Raw genomic sequence first — 18,846 nt, 5'->3', positions numbered from 1 at the left:
CCCTGCCTTGGAAAAATAAAAAAGAACAAAAAGAAATTTCTAGACTCTGGTACCCAGGTTTATTGCAGGCAGGGGCCTGGAATGTTCTGTACAAGGTTCCTGACCCTCTTTGGTGCTATTGCTGTATGTGCCTTAGTGATTATATTGGTCCTGCCCGGATAATCTAGGATAATCCCCCTACTTTACAGTCATCTTGTTATCAGTCTTAATTCTCCTTTGTCATATTAACATGGCACGTTCATAGGTTAGGTTGTGGACACTCTGTCTGCTACATATCTTTTTTTTTGAGACAGTGTTTCTCTGTGTAGCCCTGACTGTCCTGGAACTTGCTGTGTAGACCAGGCTGGTCTTGAACTCGCCTGCCTCTGCCTCCCTGCTGGGACTAGTGGTGTGTGTCCTCACCACCCAGCCGCAGGTCTTACTATCTCCATTTACCCTCTTTTCCCTCTGGCTGTAGACATGCTTAGATGGCCCACTAAGATCACAGAGGCCACTCCCTTCTCGGGCTAATTTTATTTCTCTTGTTCCTCTCCAAGGTGGGCTGAGACAAGATTCTTCCCTGTTCCTACTGTCTGCCTGGGTGAACAGGCCACAAGTCTAGACATTCCGGTGGCCACGTGTTCTGTGTTCCCTCTGCTCTTGTCAGCCGTCCGAGCTCTGTGGGACTTGTTTGCAGCACCTCCCGTGGAGCCTTCGAGGCTCTGTCCGAGGCTGCGTTGCCTTCCTGTGCTGCCTTCTCTTTTACTGCCTAAGCCTGCTCCTTGGTTGGCCTTCCACCAGAGTTCGCAGCTACTCCCATGATTGTAGCTCTGTTTTGGTTTTCATTTGAGATGTGAGTCTCACTGTATTATCCAGGCTGACCTCTATCTTGCGGCTTTAAGTGATCCTTCTGCCTCAGTCTCCCAAGTAGAATGACAAGTATGTGCCACAAAACATAGCCATGGTCTTAATTTTGAACCTATGCTGAGGAGTCTTGGGTGCATAGTTACTGGCTGACTTCTCTTCTAATTCTGGTCTGCATTTCTTAATGCCACACATCCCATGATTAACGAGTAAGGCTCCTAGATCCGTGTTGTGGCACACTGTATGTTTAACTGTGTGTTGTCATTGTCTTTATCCAGGTGAGCAGTCTTAGCTGCCTTTCACCCCCTAATCCGTTCTAGCTTCCTTCTTTAAAAAAAGATTTGTTTATTCCTGCAGGCCAGAAGAGGGCACCAGATCTCATTATAGACAGTTGTGAGCCACCATGTGGTTGCTGGGAATTGAACTCAGAACCTCTGGAAGAACAGCCAATGCTCTTAACCTCTGAGCCATCTCTCCTTCCCCCGTCTAGAGTCTTTACTCTGTCTGGTTTCTTTATTCTCATTGCATTTCTCCCTAGTCTCTGCCACATGCCTGTCACTGAGATGTGCTCAAAGTAGGAAGTTAGCAGAATATTGTGAATTTTATGATGAATTATAAATTTAATTTATAATGAAATTTTGCCTGTATAGGCAATTTAAAAATGTACAGAATTAGGTCATTCACAGGAAAATAGTGTTTTAAGAAATTAAACTAGAATTTCTCCCAAAAAGTGAAATCTGGTGCTGGAGGGGTGGCTCAGTGGTTAAGAGCACTGGCTGCTTTGTAGAGGACCAGGCTCATTTCCCAGCAACCACATGGTGGCTCACAGCCATCGGTAACTCCAGTTCCAGAGGCTCTGATGCTCTCTCCTGACCTGGGTACCCGGTAGGCATGCGGTGCCCAGTCTCAAGTGCTGCAAGCACTTATATACATAAAACAAAATAAGTATTAAAAATGGTGAAATCTCACTCATTTGAAAGTTGTGAATCATAGGACAGGGGACGTGACTCAGTTGGTAGAGTGTACCCACGATTCTCCCCCTAGCCCTGCTTCAATGCATACAGTGGAACGTACCTGTGCAACCCCAACACTTAGGAGGTACAGGTAGGAAGAGCAGGAATTCAGGGTTATCCTCAACTACATAGGAGTTTAATGCTAGCCTGGGATACATAAGAGTTTATCTCAAACTAAACAGAACACAACAGAACCCCCCAGAGAAGTATGCGGACCAAAGAGAGGCTGTTTGGTTGGAGGAGACGGTACCCAGCGCCCTTCCTGCTCACCCCAGTGTCGGCTGTCGAGGGCCTTCCTCGCCTGCTGTTCTGTGACATGGGGTTAAGTCTGGCCTGTGCGTGCTCTGCACCGTGGTGCCCGTTGTACACTGGAGAACCGCTGTTTTGGGCGCGCTGTGTAGTTCGCCTCCTTCCTGTATGTTCCACGTGCCTTCCACTCGGGAGACTAGATCCTGCCCTGTCACCTCCTCCGTTCCCGAGAGGCCTTTGCTCGTGGAAGGTGCCCAGTCAGCAGCTGTCAAGTGAATGGTCTCAGGACACTGTCCTGTCAAGAAACTTGTATTTATTTTCTCTTGAGATCCCATGCGCTTTTGTTAAGCTCTGAGGTGCTCTTTATTCCATGGGCTCAGGACGCCTCTGAAGTGACCCAGCAGTGCCCCCCCCCCTTTGTAGATCTGAGGCATTAGTTTAGTCAGTGTTGGAAAGTGGCCGACTGCTAGGCCTCATTTCCTCGCTTAATGGTTTTGCCAAGCCCGTGTCTCATAATGTCAGTACAACCAACTTTTAAGTATGTTGATTAAAAAGAAACGCATGGAGTAATCGTCAGGCCTGTACATCTTAGACCTAATTATGTTTGCTCGGGCATGATGCAAATGTGGTATCAAATCAACCTTCCCTTGGCATCTAGGCCAGAGGGCAGACATGCTCTGCCTTGGCTGGTGCTCTTTCTTGGAGAAGAGGAAACTCACCTCATTCGGGTGTTAGCAGCAGTGGCCCCGAGAATGCAGATTTCAGCAGGGTGGAAGGTGGAGCTTGAGTGGACTGCTGACCTTGCAATGGCGTAGGAGCCCTCATCCTGTTGTCTTCTAGGTTTTCAGTGTGGATGGCCCTGCTGCCCAGTACATGCACTGTAACACATGCTCACCTCCCAAGGAAAGGGGCACTTTGGCTCGCCCATCTGATGGCCTCGGATGTTTTATAGCAGGGACCTTAAAGTGTGTGTGTGTGGGGGGGGGTTCCTGCTTGTCCTCTAGTTCAGACATCTTCTGAGAAGGCCAAGAAGCAAGACATAAACAGATTTTTGCCCTAAAATTCTAAAATACACGAGTACAGACTAGTTACCTGACATTCTGGCTTATGCTTTGTTTTTTGTTTTGTTTTGTTTTGTTTTTTGAGACAGGATTTCTTCATGTACCTCTGGTTGTCATGGAACTCACTTTGTAGACCAGGCTGGCCTCGAACTCACAGAGATCCGTCTGCCTCTGCCTCCCGAGTGCTGGGATTAAAGGCGTGCGCCACCATCGCCCAGCTGTGTTTTTTGAATCGCTTTAAATTTTTATTTTATTTTACACATGTGAGTGTTTGGCCTCTACATATGTCTGGGCACCACATGTATACAGTGCTTGAGAGTACAGAAGAGGGTGTTGAATTCCCTGGAACTGGAGCTTAAGGTAGTTGTGAGCTGCCGTGTAGGTGTCAGAAATAGAATCCAAGTCCTCTGGAAGATCAGCCAATGCTTTTAACTATTGAGCCATCTCCCCAGCCCTAAGACGGTGTGCATGTGTGTGTGTGTGTGTGTGTGTGTTCATTCAGTTTTATGTTTCTTTCCTATATCACTCCCCTCCCCTTCCCTTTCCCCCAGTCCTCCGTCCCTCCCTCCCTCTCCCCCTCCCTCCTGTTTTTGAGATGCTGAACTGCGTATGTAGCCCATGTTGCCTTAGTCTCTGTCCTCACACTTCAGCCTCCCAGGCGGTAAGATTTACAGGTGTATGTCATCATAACTCCCTCCGGTTTCATCACCGAGCTCATGTCCCTTGTTTGCTCAGGTTGCGGATGAGTACATGCTTTCCCTGGAGGAGAATAAGAAGACCAAGGGTCGCCGCCAGCCCTTAAGCAAGCTCCCGCGCCATCACCCGCTCGTGCTGCAGGAGTGTGGCAGTGATGATGGTGAGTTTCGTCTCTGCTCTCCACGAGGACAACAGTTTACCACAGTGAGCCTTGCTGTCTCAGGGTGTCAGAGGGCAGTGGTGAGCGAGGGCCCATGGCTACTAGCTCTTCTCTCAGGTAACCAGGCAGAGGCTAGGACTTGCATTTGTGCCGGTTTGTGAATGTGTTTTCTTCACTATCAGTTCAAGATCGGTGGACTGTGCCACACACAGGGTGATTGTGTGTAGGTTCTTTCCCTTCTTCAACTAGGAGGTGCAAGACTGATTTTTCAGGATAGGAAATTCTTCCAGTGTTGCCAAGCCCTGTGCTGAATGTGTGCATTCAAAGCAGGCTAAGATTGTCCATGCCCTCAAGATGGTCACAGAGTAGTGGGGGGGACAGGTAAAAAGATCTAAAGAAAGACGTCGCATGAGTACACAACAGAGAGGAAGAATGGGAGCACCGGTGCAGAGGAACTGTCATCAGCTCAGTGTGGCTCAAGTTGAGGGCCATGGCTACAGATTGAAAAGAGCTGGAGGAGCCAAATGGGAGTGAGGCTGGGTGTACAACCCTACCCGTGAGCCTACTGAGGCTTTTCTCACAGGCATTTGGAGCCAGGGAAGTGTGTTTCTATCAGGATAGCAGCACAGTCAGGTTGGTGTAGGAGGGCTGCTCCTAGACCAGCTGGGCTAGCGTGCTGGTGGCAGGGACTGGAGAAGTAGAAGCAGGGAGGGAGAGAGAGAGAGAGAGAGAAGAGAGAGAGAGAGAGAGAGAGAGAGAGAGAGAGAGAGAGAGAGCGCTGGATTGTGCAGTGGTTCATAGAGCTGTGAGGGTGGTCCCCAGGGACAAGGATGAGTTGATGGCCACCTTGTGGCTTTTAGTTGGCTTTGAAAACATTTCGTGTGGCTAGAGGATGTTGATATGGGAAGCATGAATGTGCTTTGTTGGTTTTTTTTTAAATAAAGGGGTCTCGTTGAGAAGGCAGAGAAGGCTGAGCAGAGGCTGGGGATAGCTGGGCAGAGGAGCCTGGGAAGGAGGCAGAAAGGGGAACTAAAGACCTATGCAAGCCAAAATGGGAAGTGTGGCTCTGAAACTCATCTTGACAGCAGCAGGGAGTGGCCATCTTGGCTGCCAGGAGCAGAGAGGGGATGCTGGTAGGGCTCAGCGGTACTGGCGTCTGCACCTTGTGGATGCTGGTGGGCCCCAGCGGTACTGGTGTCTGCACCTTGTAGAAGAAGAGGCTCTGCTTGCACAGTGATGCTCTAGAGCTTCGCCCTCTGCTCCTCTTTCCCTCCTCCATGTGCGGCATAGCTCATCTCATGAACAGCCTGGGCGTGGGGACAGGCTAGAGGTCCATGGATCAGAAGACTGGACAAACCCTGAGTGGGGTCCCAGCAGTGCCCCTGAGCTTGTGCTCCAGCCCCACTGAGAGCTCCTGTCTGTTGCTTGATTTCTTCCCTAGGTGCTTTAAAATGACACAGATTAGCTGGGTGGTGGTGCATACCTTTAATCTCAGCATTAGGGAGGCAGAGGCAGGCAGATCTCTCTGAATTTATGGCCAGCGTGGTCTACAGAGCGAGTTCCAGGACAGCCAGGGCTACACAGCGAATCTGTCTCCAGAAAGAAACAAAAAGCAGAAACAAAACAACAACAAAATACACTGTAGAAAACTGGAAAAACAGAGGTTTTAAGAGGCAAAAGATCCTTATACCTGTCTTCCAAAGGGGAGCACGTGTGTCTGAGTGTTTCTTTTTGAAATAATATAACTGTTAGAATCTCTCTCCACTTTTTGTGATGAGCAGTGTTCAGTTACGACAAAATGAAGGGTGGAGAGTCTGTGTGGTCCCTGCATGCTAATTGTTAATTGTTATCAGAACATTTGCTGTGAGTTTGTCTGCTTTCTCTCTGCTGGTATATTATGGAGCCAGGGTGTAAGGTAACCCAGGCTGGCTCCTCTTGCTTTTCACTTTTCAGGTGCTGGGGTTTATAGGTATGTGCCACTATACCCTGCTCAAGCAGTGTAGGTGGGGTTTTCTGTCCTGCCAGCCTGCTCCCAGATAATCATGTGGAAACTTGATATTAATTACAAATGTGTGACCAATAGCTCAGGGTAGTTACTAACTAGCTCTTACAACTTAAATTAACCCCTATTTCTTACCTACATTCTGCCACTTGGCAGTACCATTTTTCAGCATGACATGTTCATCTTGCTTCTTTCGGCGACTCTGACCCCTTTCTTCCCTGCACTGTTTTTGTCTAAGTCCCACCTAACCTCTGTCTGTCCAGCTATGGGCCAGTCAGCTTCTTTACTAACCAGTCACAGTGACATATATCCACACAGTGTAAAGGAAAGATCCTCAAAGTAGCTTTAGTCTCACATGGACACAATGTGTTTATCTGGTCACTTCAGTGTTTCCTTTTTTGTTGTTTTTCAAGACAGAGTTTTGTTGTGTAGCCTTGGCTGTCCTGGAACTCGAGGTCTTTTTGCCTCTGCCTCCTGAGTGTTGAGATTAAAGGCATGAGCCACCATGCCTGACTGTTTCATTTAAAAAAGAAAGGAAACCTTCTTAGGAGCTAATACAGAACCTCACCCATGTTCGACAAGCACCTGCCACTGTCCTGTGTCCCTAGACTCTTTTTACTTAAATTATTTGTGTTCTTGAGTATCCTGCTTTTCTGCTTGCATGTATGTCTATACCACGTTCATAGCATGCTCCGAAGAAGAGGATGTGGGATCTCCTGGTACTAGAGTTGTAGAGAGTTGTGAGCTGCCATGTGGAGGCTGGCAGTGAACTCAGGTCCTCTGGAAGAGCAGCCAGTGCTCTTAACTGATCCCTCTATTTCCCTCTTTTCACTTTCTATTTTAAGACAAGGTCTCACCACCTTTTCTAGACTGGCCTTGAACTCTTGGTCCTGCTGCCTCAGCCCCCAGAGTAACTGGGATTACAGGCCTGCCTACCAGTCCCAGCCAGATCACCTCACATTAGTACAGCAGTAGCATCTCCTACGGATTGCCCCAAATAAGCACACTGCTGTTAATCTTGTTTTCCATCCAAGGCGGTAGTTCCCTAATAACCTTAGTCCAGCTTTACCTTCCTTCCCTGGCTTGACCTAAGAATGTACTCAGTAGGGTTTTTCCCTTTGGAATTAATATAAGTCAAACAAAGGTTATGTATTAGAATTCTTAGTCTTGCTTGTCTAATATAGCTTCATTCCACCATTTCTTCTTTCTTAGAAGCAGGTTTGGCTATGTAGCCAAACTGGGTTTGAATTCATGATTCTCCTGCCTCAGCCTCATCAGTGATGGAATTATAAGCTTCTACCACCATGCCCAATTTCTCCCTACTTTTTTACAAAAGCATTTTTAGTGAAATGCATGCGTCTTGACGATAAGGCTCTGTGAAGCTTTACAAATGTAAACTGTTAAAATCTTGACTCCTGCAGTTTTCACTTAGCACAGTGAACGTTTCCCTTGGCATTCAGTGTTCACATATGCAGTGATCTGGGCCCTTTTGGGCTTTGTAAGTAGAACAGATGTCCATATGTGAAGACTGGGGCTATGAGCGTGTCTATTTCTTTCTCTTCCGTACCATCTTGGTCCCTCCTGTTTGGGTCAGGCACTGTGGCTCCAGTCTGAACCATGGGCCCTCTTGGGGGCCGATTTCCTCTGCTTGCATTGACCTCCTTACACTACAGTGGCCCTTCACTGGGGCTGTCCACAATGGCGGCTGCCAGATCCCTTAGGTGAAACATGACAGAGAGGTGGGGGAGGCACTGGTTTACCTGCACTGTGCTAGAGTGGCCCGCAGTGAGCAAATGAGCCCTGGTACAGTGTGCCCGCGTAGCTCGCTCTGGGCTGCTGTGCCGAGATCGTGGGGTCTCTGGGGAGAGAAGGGCTTGGCCAGGGATGCAGCCACAGGCTTCTCATCCCCACATCAGGAAGCCAACCCTATAGACTTGAGCAGTCTCTTCTGATATTTGCTCCTGCTTCCTCCTAGCATTCAGAATCGCTGGGGCTCTCTCCCTGCCCCTTGACCTCGTGTGCTCCGGAAACTAGTGGGCTTTACACCTTATTGCTTCCATCTTGCTTTGTGAGATTTCCATTGTGTTCCGTCTGTAGTGAGACTTACTCTTCTGGGAAGATGTATACAGAGAAGGATCTTTCTTGCGCTGTGGTTAAGGGTGCCTGAGTTGCGGGACACACTACAAGAGGGATGAGGAGACTTTGGGCCAGCATGTCATGGATTCAGGCTTTATAATGGTCTCTGGGATCATCATTTCTCTCCCCCACCCCCATTCTCTGAAAATGCAATAGCAATGTTTATTTGGGTTGGATTATGCCTGTAGGCTCTTCCTTCACAAGCTCCTGGTTGAAAGGTGACATGAACATTTTATGGCCAGGAAGAAGATTCATCCTCTGAGATATCAAGGAGTCCTTCCCCAGCCAGGGAGACCCCCCCACCTTGGACTTTCCAGAGAGAGCTGGAAAGTCCTGACCAAGGCTGTGATGTAACATCTTTGAGGCTTTACCAGTTTTGTTTTCTCTCCCTGTTTCTCCAGCACAGCTGAAGGGAAAGCCCTGAGGGAAAGGACGTAAACATGCTGGCATTTGGGAGGCAGCAAATGGCGTGGTTCTTGGCAGACTGGTGCTTTATTCTGCTGCCCCCAGAGAGGGCAGGGTTGAATGTGACAGCTGTTGTGGGGAACAGAGTGGGCTGAGTGCCTGAAACATGAGGAAGAATAGAGACCTTGAGTCAGTCTGACCAGAAAGAGCAGTACAAACAGCCACCCCCTACCCCCTCACCCCAGTGCACACCCCAGCTAAGTCATTCAGGCCGTAAAGGAGTCTTGGTATCAGCTCTGCCCTTGCCTTTTATCTGTCATCTCTAGAATCTTGAGATTAGCTCTGCCATGGGACCAGGAACCCTGGCTTAGCCAGTCCACTCTAGGCCGACCTCCCAGTTCAGGGCTGCTGTAACTCGTGTTTCCTTTTCCTCCTCTAGAGACTTCTGAACAGCTTACCCCTGAGGAAGAGGCTGAGGAGACAGAGGCTTGGGCCAAACCTCTGAGCCAGCTGTGGCAGAACCGACCCCCGAACTTTGAGGCTGAGAAGGAGTTCAATGAGCTCATGGCCCAGCAGGCTCCCCACTGTGCTGTCTGTATGATCTTCCAGACATACCACCAGGTGAGCCTGCCCTGCTGCCTGCAGGCATCCCGGGCCAGCCTTCAGGAAGCTGGGCTTAATTACGGGTGTGGAGCTGCACCACTGCTTTCTTTAGAACCTTTTCCTCCGGCGTCCTTGCCGTGTCAGTGCTTTGGCAGATAACCCAGCCGTGGGAGCTTACCCTTAGGAGTGCCTTGATTGGTGATCCTTGCCCATGGCATGAGCCTCGATGCTTGCAGAGCCTAATGTTTCTTATCCTCCTGGTCTGGGGCTCTTTCTGCCTGACGCTGTGCAGTCCTGATCAGTTGGGTGAAGAGTCAGGTTCTCCTGCCATCATCTTCTCCCCTCACGGTCACAGTGAGTGCTGATTGGCAGAGGGTCTAACGCACTGAGGGCTGGGTTCAACTGTGGCCCTTTCCATGCTGGGCACTGACCTCACCATCATGGGCCACTTGGGCCAGGCTCTAGAAGGACAGGCAGGAATTCACAGCAGCAGGGACTGCCTGGATGGTCCTACACAGGGTGGCAGTAGGGTAGCAGCTCTAGTGGCACAGCTGCCCTGAGCTTGGCAAGGCCCCAGGCTCATGTTTGCAGAAGGATGGAACCTAGACCCACATACTGGATCAGCAACCCACTACGTCTTTGTGTTAACAGAAAGCCACCGCAAAAGAGCTGTTTGTGCCTTTGTGAGGGACGTGACTGGCCTGATTGTTACTGTCAGCAGATCTCCTAGGTGGGGGCAGAGTTTCTTGAATGGCATCGGCTCAGAGGGTGACGTTTCCAGGCTCTGTTCTTGGAATGGGGATAATGGTGCCATCCAGCGGCAGAGCCAGAGGATGTTTGCTCTGCGTATAGTTTGCCAAGGGCAGCGTGTAACACAATGTTCTTCCTAGAGAGGCCCCAAGCCAGGAATCCCAGGTGGGGATCCAGCCATGTGACAGTGCTGTATAGTTCAGGTGACTGCTGACATGGCCCTCAGAGGTAATCAGTGCTGGCCCATTAAGAACATATGCGCTGGGTGCTGTCTCCGAGTGTGCATGGTGGGGCCACCATGTGCAGCACCTGGGGACAGGCAGTGCCTTGCTGTTCATGTCTCGGTGCATCTTATTATCACTTGGTTTGGGAAGACTGAAATCCCAGGTGCCTCTTACTTGCTCCCTCTTCTCAGTTGTCCCCCAGGGGCCTTTGTTTGATGCTGCTGTGAGAAATTGAATTTGAGTCATTAGAGGTAACTTCAATTAGTAGCTTCAGGATAATGGCTGTGCACCCGGGAGCTATAGCTGCAGTCAGAGCAGGAAGAGGCCCCGCTTTCTGCTGATGGAGCAGGTGGAGGGCTAGGAACACAGACGTGTGCTCACTGTGCGGTGCACGTTCTCTGCCTTTCACTTAGGTGGAGTTTGGAAGCTTTACTCAGACCTGTGGGAAAGCTTCGGAAACAGCTGCTCAGACTCAGAGGACCAAGCCATTGATCCCAGAAATGTGCTTTACCACAACTGGCTGCAGCACAGACATCAACCTTTCTACCCCTTACCTGGAGGAGGATGGCACCAGCATGCTAGTGTCCTGCAAGAAGTGCAGTGTCCGGGTGCATGCCAGTGAGTACCTCTCAGTTCCTCCTCCTGTCCCAGCAGCATGGCCTGCCTGCTGGAAGTTGTTGTCACCTGTTGACCTTCCCCGTGTCCTACAGCAAAGGATGCTTATGTATTCTTGGGAAGTTGGTGTCTGGTGTCTGGATGAGTTTCCTGGTGGCTCCAGCATCCATCCCAAATGCCTGTCAACTTTGGAGTCCCTAGGGTTAGTCCCTGGCTACATACTAGGGAGATGCACTAGTGAATCCAGTCTCTGACTCTCCTGGGTTCTGGACCATATTGTATGATTGAACCCTGGGGGCTCTGGCTCAGATTGCGGGAATTTCTGTATGATTTACTATCTTTGGGAATGGTATCTATGGAAGAGTATTGCTCTTCCCTGTTCTGACCCCAGCCCCTGGATTGGGTTTCATTTACTCTTCCTGGTGTTGTTGTTTATTAGGTTGCTATGGGGTGCCCCCCTCAAAGGCTTCTGAAGAATGGATGTGTTCTCGGTGTTCAGCCAATGCTCTGGAGGAAGTGAGTATCCCCTACCCTTCCCATCTTCTCCAGAAGACCGGAGTGGCTTCAGGGCTAGCCTCTTTCCATGCTGGATATCATTTATGTCCATAGCAGTTAGCTTAGGGTTTGGTACTTCGTGATGTCAGAGTGGATCTGGAAGCTGTTGGCTCTGGGAGGGGCGGGGGAAGACAGGTAGCTGCCCTGTGGAGGAGCTGTCACTCCCTTTGAAGAAATCAGCTCTAGGTTTGGAGTCTCAGAATGGGGCTCAAATGATTGGTTACACAGTTATAGTCATGCATTATGGCCTGTCTCTCACAGGGGAGCCCTGACTACAGGGCATGCATCTGAAGACCCACCTGCCATCGTATTGCTTCCTCATGCAGTTTAGGAGGTGTCTGCAGGAAGTCTCGGGGTGGGGGCGTGTTGTATGGGAATGAATTGCTAGTGACCGTTTTCCTCCTCCTTTCTGGGCAGGACTGCTGTTTGTGCTCGTTGCGTGGAGGGGCCCTGCAGAGAGCCAACGATGACAGGTGAGGTCTGGGGTTCGTGATGCGCAGTTCTGAAGCAACATGCACGGTGCCGTGAGGGTGGGAGCTGCTCCTGAGTGAGCATCTCCTCATTCTAACAAGCAGCCCTAGACTGCCTGCCTAACTTCATTTCCCCCTCAGGGGCAGAGATGTAAGTACCATCCTTCTTTGAGAGGCGCTGGCAACAAATGCCGACAGATGATGGCCTTGTGAGAATGACGCAGACATTTTGTGGCCTGGAAGCCAGGACACTAACCTTGTTACAGTTGGCTGGCTAACGAGGCAGCCTGCCTACCTTTCCTCCTTCCTTCCTTCCTTCCTTCCTTCCTTCCTTCCTTTCCTTCCTTTCCTTCCTTTCCTTCCTCTTTGTCATTTTTTTTTTAATTGAAACAGGGTTTCTTTGTGTAGCCCTGGCTGTCCTGGAACTAGCTCTGTAGACCAAGTTGGCCTCGAACTCACAGAGATCCACCTGCCTCTGCCCCTGAGTGTTGGGATTAAAGGCATGTGCCACTATGCCCAGCTTTCTTCCCCCTTTTTAAAATCGTCATTTTATGTGTATGGAAGTTTTGCCTGCATGTATATCTTATGCACAGGTTTCCACAGAAGCCAGACTTGCTGTTAGCAGTGGTCGTTGTGATTCAGCAGGGTAGAGCTGGCTGGTAATATTGAACCTCTTACCTTTGCAAAGCCTTTAATCCCTGTTCTGCCCTCTAAGGCCACAAAAACAGACCTGTTCATATTCCCAACAGTGGCCCTGCCAATAGTACACACTATTTTGTTTCCATGGTTGTTGCAGGTTTTCTTTTTTTTTTAGATTTTTTTAAAATATTTATTATGTATACAATATTCTTTCTGTGTGTATGCCTGAAGGCCAGAAGAGGCACCAGACCTCGTTACAGATGGTTGTGAGCCACCATGTGGTTGCTGGGAATTGAACTAAGGACCTTTGGAAGAGCAGGCAATGCTCTTAACCGCTGAGCCATCTTTCCAGCCCCTGTTGCAGGTTTTCATATGGTTGGAGCTAAGTGGGCCTGAACCTGGGGCCGTGTGCATTTGACACACACTGTCGATGGAATATCAGGCCCAGCACGGTCTGACATTAAGAGATTCCACAGTCTTTGGTTTCTCCACTTGGGACGTGTCTGTTTCTCAAAAGGTGTCTGGATGGAAAAAGCTCTGAGCTTGCTTTCTAGTTTTTGCTTCCTGGAACCCATCACAGAGTCAACTATGCTTCTGCATATTTGCCACAGATTAGAGGCCTGATCCTGCACTGGCCGTGGGCAGAGTGCGTGCAGTATTGATGTGGTAAATGACACTTTCCCTCCTGAGTCCTGGAACCTGGCTGACTGAGTGACCTTACTGGGTGATGGAGGAAGTTCTGTCAGCAGGCCCCCCGCCTGTGGAAAGAGGTGACTGAGTCCTCCTTTTTTTTTGGCAGATGGGTCCATGTTTCATGTGCTGTGGCAATTCTAGAAGCAAGGTTTGTCAACATCGCTGAGAGAAGTCCAGTGGATGTGAGCAAAATCCCTCTGCCCCGCTTCAAGCTGGTAAGCAGGGAGGGCCTTGTGGGATTTGCATAGTCCCCGCTGATGAGTTTGGGAGGGGTGAACGCATTTCTACTTGACTCATGGCCTCCTTTTCCCCTTTGTTTTGGTCAGTTTGAGTCTCACCCTATGGCTAAATTACTTAATGGGGACTTACATTCAGTCTGGAGCAGGCCCCGGGTGCCCTCATGTTGTGGGGGGGGGGGTTGACTCCTGGTCATTTGGTCTTGTGCATTTGGGAGGGAAAACAAGAAGAGGTGGGGGTGGGCTGCCGTTCACAGAACACGTACTCTGTCCTCTGCAGAAGTGCGTCTTCTGTAAGAAGCGGAGGAAAAGGAATGCCGGCTGCTGTGTGCAGTGTTCGCACGGCCGCTGCCCCACCGCCTTCCACGTGAGCTGCGCCCAGGCTGCGGGGGTGATGATGCAGCCCGATGACTGGCCTTTTGTCGTCTTCATCACCTGCTTTCGGCACAAGATCCCCAATTTGGAGGTGAGAAGCACCGTGGTAGAGTCCGTTCGACAGGTTTCAGGATCATTTTCTCTGCACGTGGCCAATTTATGGTACCGTCACACATCCTTGACAGAAAATGCTGGTGGGTTAGCAAACACCAGACGGCCCCGTCTGTCGTTACTGCTTGCCTTGGCCTTCACAGTCCAGTGGCACTCAGCTTTGGCTGGTCTGTTTCCTTGTGTGCTTTTCCCAGGTGAAGTCTGTGTGCGGTTCCTTACATTGTTAGTCTGAGCACCCTTTTCCTCACCCCAGGGCCAGGGACGGCACGGTAGCTCTGTGCCTGGTAAGGGAGGACTCTGACAGTTGCACGTTTTCTGTAACCTTCTCTCAGGGCTGATGTGTGCAGGGGATGTGGGGCATGAGCTCTAGGAGTCCTGACGGGGCCCGGGTGGGCACGAGGAGCTCGAGGAAGTAGTGTATTCGTGGTTTCAGGGCTAGAGTCAGTCTAGAGAATAGACAGTTGGTGGGGGCGTGGATGGGGGCAGAGGCGTAGGGGAGGGACTAGGAGGAGAGGAAGGAGGAGAAACTGCAGCTGGGATGTAAAATAAATAAGTTTGTTTGTTTAAAAAAAAAGAATGAACATTTGGGACTGGTTCTGGGAACCCAGCAGGTAGTCATGGGAATTGAACAGTGCCCACGGGTGAAAATCCCGGACCGCCACATTTAAGTTTCTTTTGAATGAGGAGGCCTTTCAGAATGCCCTGATGTGAGTCACTTGTGTGCAGGTGTGCACATGCATTGTCGTGCCCGTGGAAGTCGGGGCAGCTGTGGTAGTCGGTTTTCGCCTTCCACCTGTCGAGGCCGACTCTCTCTCTCCTATCCGCTGTACTTACTGTGTACTCCAGGCTAGCTGGCCACCGAGCTTCCAGGTGACTCTCCTGGCTCCACCCCTCATCTTGAAATAGGACTGCTGTGATTCCAGATGCTTGCCACAGTTGCTGGCTTTTGTCTTGTTTCATTTTGTTTTTCTGAGACAGTGTCTCTCTATATAGCCCGTTCTGTCCTGGAACTCACTCTGTAGACCAGGCAGACCTCACAGATCTCTGCCTCTCAAGGGCTGCAATTAAATGTGTGTGCCATCACTGCCCACTGACTTTAACTGTGAGTTCCTAGCACTGACCTCTATCTTCATTCAGACTTGGGTGGGAAGTGCTTTTCTGTGCCGAGCCACCTCGCCGGCCTTTGAGTGTGCTCTCAGCGTCACACCAGTAGTAGCTGTTGGAGGAGAGCAGGGGAGCCAGTTAGCCGAGGAGGGGTGGTCTGAAGTGAACACAGAAGCAGACCTTTGAACACATCTTACCCTGCGAGCGCACGCACAACCGGTGGAGTCGACAGCTGGGTGATTGCTGTGAAGGGGTGGAGAACAGGAAGGGAGGGAGGAGAGAGGGGTGGCTGCAGGTGCCTGAGTTACTCCTCTGAGACCTCGGAAGGATGTTCATTTGGTGAAGGTACCAGACCGTGATCGAGGGGGAGCAGAGGGGTGAAAAGAGGAGATCAATTTTGAGGTCTGCAGAGTGTCGAGTTGAGCAGCCAGTAGGCCGCCTGGCATAGGGTGGGTATCACAGCAGCTTTCGGGGGCTACTCCACCCCAGGGTTCTTTGGAAACTGGGCTCTGGTGATCCCCAGCATGAAGAGCAGATCATGCTGCTTCTGAGTCACTTGAGTCCCAGGGGACAACCCCACCCTCCCCACCCGGAAGCCAGAGTACAGCTGGGGAGGACACAGGCTCTCCACAGTGTGGCACCGTGAGTCAGAACGGAGCCAGTCCACAGCGAGGGGCGGGGGTGAAGGGGAGTGCTCTTCATGCCCTCTGAGGTTTGAGAAAAATCATCCCTGGTAGTTGACCTGGGTTTCACGATGTAGCAGCCCCTTCGTGCTTCCAGCTCGCTGTGCATCAGCTCTAACCGCAGCCTGTGGCAGTCCTCCTACTTGTCTGGTTTCTAAGATTCCAGCTTAGCCCCATGGTGCTTTTCTCATGAAGGTGTGCACGAGACCTCAGTGGAGACAGTGGAGTGTTCTTTAACTCGAGGCTGAGGCTGTTTTGGAGTAAAGCCTGAGATAGCATCAAGCTCCAGTTGGTGGCTGGGGAGCCAGAGCCTGTTCATGAAACAAGGTGGCAGATTTATGATTAACTTTAGTCCGGAGTTCCTCTACCTGTAGGCTGCTTGGACCATGAGGGAATTCATGTTGTGTTTTTTATGATCCGTTCTTCCAATGTGTGTTAAGCATCTGCCACATCCCAGACTCGGCTAGAAACCTACCCAGTCCTCATGTAGCATCATGAGGTACACACGGTCATTTTGAAAGAGCCACGGGAAACTAGTGACGACACAGTATGTCAGAGCACAGATGGTGCGGGGGTAACATTAGTGCAGGTCAGAGATGCGGGAGAGTGGCTTGTGAGGAGCGGCAGCAGTGAGCAGACTCTCGTGTTAAGAGCCAGGGTGCTGGTGAGTGTACAGTATAGCATCTTGGGTGGAAGGACTAGCCGTGCAAAGGCCCTGAGCTAGGAGCATGGGTGGCACTTGTGAAGAGGCGTGTTTGCAGTAGTGTCTGGGTAGGGTTTGAGCCATCACATTAGGGACATCACACATCACATCACCAAAGGGGTTGTGAAGGATGGTACACTTGCAATGCCCCCTAATAATTAATGGGGGCAGTTTGTTTTGAGTGAAGGGCCTCTGGAAAGTTCAGTCCTTGTGCCCTTCTCTTGAGAAGCTAGTGTCCAGGGCATTGGGGAGTGTTGCTCAGGAGTCTAGGGCCCAGGGCCACCAACTTCCTATAAAGTCTCTGCCCAGATGCTATGACACATTCCTGGACTGTATACATTAGTATGTGTGATTTGGCTGGTTTCAGGGAAATCCTGAAGGTTAGTTCCTAGAGTTTTGAATAATTTATACCATGGTATGTAGGCATGGTGAACATGCCTGTAATCTTAGTGCTTGGGAAGCTAAGGCAGGAGATTGTTGCAGATTCGAGAACGGAACAACCAAAGGAAAAGACAGTATTATCTAGAAACCAGTTGACTTGGTGCTCAGGTGAACAGAGTTTACAGAGGAAACATGGCCCTGACTGGAATGTTGGAAAGGCCTGTTTCAACTTCCTCTCAGTCCTGCCTTTCCCCCACTTAACCCCCTTCCCCGCTGTGCCCATGAAGGGGAGCTTATCAGACCTGTCAGTGCAGTCTGTGAGTAACCCAGGCTGTTTCTTCCAGCGTGCTAAGGGGGCCTTGCTGAGCATCACGGCCGGCCAGAAGGTCATCAGCAAGCACAAGAACGGGCGCTTCTACCAGTGCGAGGTGGTCAGACTCACCACCGAGACCTTCTACGAAGTCAACTTTGATGACGGCTCCTTCAGTGACAACCTTTATCCCGAGGACATAGTGGTAATGTCTGCGAGCAGTTGGGGGCTGGGATGTCACAGTGTTTCTAGCTGCTTGACTGTGGTCTCTTCCCCATCCCCTTTGGTTCCCAAATAGATGAAGCATTCATTCCCGGGTTCCTTTTCAAGGAAGAGTTTAAGTGCTAGGGTGCGCTGCTTCCTTCCCCTAGAAGTTCATGGGAGTCAGCATTTTCTGCAGTTCTTTGAAGTATGTGTATATCTCAGACTAAACTATCCCTGGTGGCATCTAGTGCAGGATGTGAGCCCGCACTCCGGAAGCAAACCAGTTATGTGTGATACAGCTTCGTTGCATAATATCTGTGATTTTTCAAAAGAATGATCCAGCCCTCTCTTCCGCTGTGCGTTATTGGGATGTGTATGTTGTTTTCTCTGGGGCTCTTGTTAGGTGAGGGTTTCAGAGCTACCCAGAAACTCCTCACACCCGAGACACTAGAGCCCTACCTGGAACTGGGCCTGTGTTTCCTGGCTCAGTATTCAGTGCTGAGCTCAGGTTCCTCAGCTTTTGCTCTTCCTTTTCACGTGTTGAGCCTAAGCACGCAGCCCAGAAGAGCAAAGCCATCCCTGTGGATAGTTTGGGTCTCCCTCCACACGTTTAGACTACATCAGCAGCTTCATTGCCAAACAGATTATTAATAGTGTCCTATTGCTATGGCAAAACACCATGACCAAGGCAACTTAGAAAAGAAGGCACTTAATTCGGGGCTTGTATTTTCAGAGTCCACAGGGCAAAGGCATGGCAGCAAGAACAACTAAGAGTTCACTGCTTGATCTCCACACCCGACACAGGGTGACACACACACACAACACACACACCATGGCTAAGAGTCTTGAAAGCTCGGAGCCCTCCCCCAGAGTAATACACCTGCTCCATCTAGGCCGCATCTCCTAATCCTGCCCAAGCAGTTCACCAAAGAAGACCATGCAATACATGTGGGCTCGGGGGGCCATTCTCATTCAAACCACCATTTCATCACTGCTCTGAGACCTGGCCTTTTTACCCCTTTAAATTTTGTATGCCCAGTGGTAACGATACAGTAGAATCTATGAAAGCTTTGTGTCTTTGCTTTGATTTGCACACATGGCCTGCTTTTTATATGCATCATAGATTTTGCTGGGAATGTCAACATGACAAAATGGCTAGTGGTTCGTTCTTTCTTTCTTTCTTTCTTTCTTTCTTTCTTTCTTTCTTTCTTTCTTTCTTTCTTTCTTATTTATCTTTTTTTTGGGTGGGGGGTGATGGCATGATGGCCAGAGCTACATCCCAAGGCATTGTTTTTCGTTTTACACCAGGCTGCACTGCTTAACCGAAACTGGACTACTCAGGCTCCTCTGCCCATCCCCTGGCTGTGCATCTCCACGCTCAGCTAGATGATTTTTCCTTCCATGTCTATCTCAACTCTGTATTTCCTAAAACACACTCACATATAGTCCAAGGACTCCTCATAGCAGATCCCGGGGAAGCTTCAGAAGCACCGCTGGGAGGACACAGGGACCGTGGAGTCTAGAGCCCACACCCACCTCTTCTGTGTGCTTGCTATGTTTGCTAAGTTTACCATACCCGTTTGGTGGTGTTCTTTGTTTTTGCTTACCTAGAAGCAGCAGGGATT

General features: G+C 50.1%; 1 protein-coding gene across 4 annotated transcripts in view; it reads left to right on the top strand.

Annotated features, from left to right (window-relative positions):
- The window catches only part of Kdm4a (lysine demethylase 4A), a 45,643-nt gene that overhangs the window by 24,701 nt on the left and 2,096 nt on the right, over positions 1-18,846 (top strand). For all 4 annotated transcript variants that reach the window (XM_075947007.1, XM_075947006.1, XM_075947009.1 and 1 more), the window contains exons 12-19: positions 3,902-4,022; positions 9,005-9,186; positions 10,556-10,760; positions 11,197-11,273; positions 11,730-11,785; positions 13,221-13,329; positions 13,631-13,816; positions 17,052-17,222. In XM_075947007.1, the coding sequence (XP_075803122.1) occupies positions 3,902-4,022; positions 9,005-9,186; positions 10,556-10,760; positions 11,197-11,273; positions 11,730-11,785; positions 13,221-13,329; positions 13,631-13,816; positions 17,052-17,222 (1,107 nt within the window). The remainder of the gene's footprint in view (positions 1-3,901; positions 4,023-9,004; positions 9,187-10,555; positions 10,761-11,196; positions 11,274-11,729; positions 11,786-13,220; positions 13,330-13,630; positions 13,817-17,051; positions 17,223-18,846) is intronic.

This window comes from Microtus pennsylvanicus, chromosome 13 (genome assembly GCF_037038515.1).
Source record: "Microtus pennsylvanicus isolate mMicPen1 chromosome 13, mMicPen1.hap1, whole genome shotgun sequence".
Taxonomy (NCBI): Eukaryota; Metazoa; Chordata; class Mammalia; order Rodentia; family Cricetidae; genus Microtus; species Microtus pennsylvanicus.
This window is presented reverse-complemented; position numbering and strand designations above follow the sequence as displayed.